Raw genomic sequence first — 2,354 nt, 5'->3', positions numbered from 1 at the left:
CTGACCTGAAGGGAGACTGTAAGCCAGGGAGACCACAAGTGGCACCTGGGGTTATCTTCTAAAGTGATGCTTTTCCTCCTCTCTCCCTTCACCAGCTAGGCTCCTCTAGGGGACTGAGGCCACCATGGCTCAGGAAAAGCCCCCCATCCTGTTCCCACTGCTAGTCCTGGTGCTGTTAGTGCTGGGGTGGGTCCAGCCTTCCCTGGTCAAGGAATCACAGGCCATGAAGTTCCAGCGGCAACACATGGACCCAGGCGGCCCCAGCAACAACTCCAACTACTGCAACCAAATGATGAGGAGCCGGAATATGACAAAGGGATGGTGCAAGCCAGTGAACACCTTCATTCACGAGCCTCTGGCAGATGTCCAGGCCATTTGCCTCCAGGGAAACGTCACCTGCAAGAATGGGCAGCCCAACTGCCACAAGAGCAGCTCCAGCATGAAGATCACGGACTGTCGTGTGACGAATGGCTCCAAGTACCCCAACTGTGACTACCAGACCAGCCACAAAGAGAGGCACATCATCGTGGCCTGTGAGGGAAACCCATACGTGCCCGTCCACTTTGATGCTTCAGTAGAAGTCTCCACCTGAGACCAGAGCAGTGAGATGCCCCACCTCATTGTGTCACCTGTCTCTCCCTCCTCCTTCCTAGCACTGAGGGAAATGACTCAAGTTAGAGCTCCTATCCAACACTAAAGTGTTTCCCTGGCCTGAGACTTATGCCTGCGTGGTTTGGGGGGTGAGGGGTGGGTTGTGAGGTGGGAACCATGTGAACTACTTTACTGCTTCTTTCAATAAAACTCCGTTGCAACTACCTGGCTTCCTGAAGCTGTCTCCATTCCGGTTACTGTTAATGTGATTGCTTTCCTGCCAGAAGGTGAGAACTGTAAATCTGGTTAACTTAGTTGAGAGCTGCTGGAACATTTGCTGAATTTGTTTCTAAGCTTTTCCTACTTTTGGGATTATTCTATAATGTATGTTAGGTTATTTAAGCTGATTTATGGATCCAGCTAAAGAACTTCTAATTTGGTCAATTATTTTGACTCTCCCATAATACATAATTGCATGTAGAAAAACACACACATACACACACACTTCTGAGAGAGTCTCCATCTCAGTCTAGTCCATTTTTCTAAAACTAAAACCTTCTAAGAGTTTGGGCATAAGATTGTCCCAGTTACCCTCATTGTTACTCCCTCCCTTATTAGGAACAAAAAGTGACTACAACTGTGGGAGGAGGGAGAAGTTGGAGAAGAGAGAGGAGGATTAGGTATTGGTGAAGTATCTAAAAGATGGCACTCATTGTTTTGTTTTTAATTTTTTCTTGGAAAAATATTTGCAGTGATTTTTAAGGACACAGAAAAAGATGAAATAGAATGTATATCTCACACTTAATTTTGCTATTTTAAAGTAATATTTTATTTTCTTTAATATTTTTAACAATTCACAACTTCTATAGTACATATTTCTTCAATCCTTTTAATGTATAAATAACAAGAATGTAATTGAATTGTTTGATTAAAGGAACTTCAGTCTTTCACCAGATTACTTTCTCCAAGAATGTCAGGAAATGTCCAATCTACACTAATAAAAGAGAAACATGGTAATTGGCGTACGACCGCTACCCTTCCCATTGGCTAATCAGGGAGATATGCAAATTAATTGACAGCCAAGATGGCGGCTGGCAGCCAGGCAGCTTAAAGCGAACATGAGGCTTGCTGCAGTGAAGGAGGAAGCCAACGTTCCCCGCCTGCGCTGCCGGCCTCTGAGCTGGCAGTTTGAAACTTTGTAACACTTTCAGCCTGCCGGGATCTCAGAGCTGAACTTATACATTGTTTCAATTATAGAACCAGCAGTGGAAGCCTCAGAGCTAGAGCCAGAGCTAAAGCTGGCCCAGAATAAAAAAAAAAAAAGAAAACAAAGGAGCGGTTGGGAGCTTCAGTCACCCGCAGAGCCTGAAAACAGCCCTCAGCCCCTCACCCAGACTGGCCAGGCACCCCAGTGGGGACCCCCACCCTGAAGGGTGTGTGACCAGCTGCAAACAGCCATCATCCCCTCATCCAGGCTGGCCAGGCACCCCAGTGGGGACCCCCACCCTGAAGGGTGTGTGACCAGCTGCAAACAGCCATCATCCCCTCATCCAGGCTGGCCAGGCACCCCAGTGGGGACCCCCACCCTGAAGGGTGTGTGACCAGCTGCAAACAGCCATCATCCCCTCATCCAGGCTGGCCAGGCACCCCAGTGGGGACCCCCACCCTGAAGGGTGTGTGACCAGCTGCAAACAGCCATCATCCCCTCATCCAGGCTGGCCAGGCACCCCAGTGGGGACCCCCACCCTGAAGGGTGTGTGACC

At 48.5% G+C, this 2,354-nt stretch overlaps 1 protein-coding gene across 1 annotated transcript; it reads left to right on the top strand.

The window, feature by feature from the left end:
- Nucleotides 1–66: 66 nt before the first annotated feature.
- On the top strand, nucleotides 67–806 carry LOC102258486 (ribonuclease pancreatic). The gene has a single exon (XM_005860489.2). The coding sequence runs from the start codon at nucleotides 125–127 to the stop codon at nucleotides 590–592; it is 468 nt and encodes a 155-aa protein (XP_005860551.1). The 5' UTR covers nucleotides 67–124; the 3' UTR covers nucleotides 593–806.
- The last annotated feature ends 1,548 nt before the right edge of the window (nucleotides 807–2,354 follow it).

This window comes from Myotis brandtii, unplaced genomic scaffold (genome assembly GCF_000412655.1).
Source record: "Myotis brandtii unplaced genomic scaffold, ASM41265v1 scaffold13568, whole genome shotgun sequence".
NCBI classification, from domain to species: Eukaryota; Metazoa; Chordata; class Mammalia; order Chiroptera; family Vespertilionidae; genus Myotis; species Myotis brandtii.
This window is presented reverse-complemented; position numbering and strand designations above follow the sequence as displayed.

Excerpts from the sequence above, each read along its gene's own strand:
- LOC102258486 (XM_005860489.2), top strand. The coding sequence starts at position 125 with ATGGCTCAGGAAAAGCCCCCCATCCTGTTCCCACTGCTAGTCCTGGTG.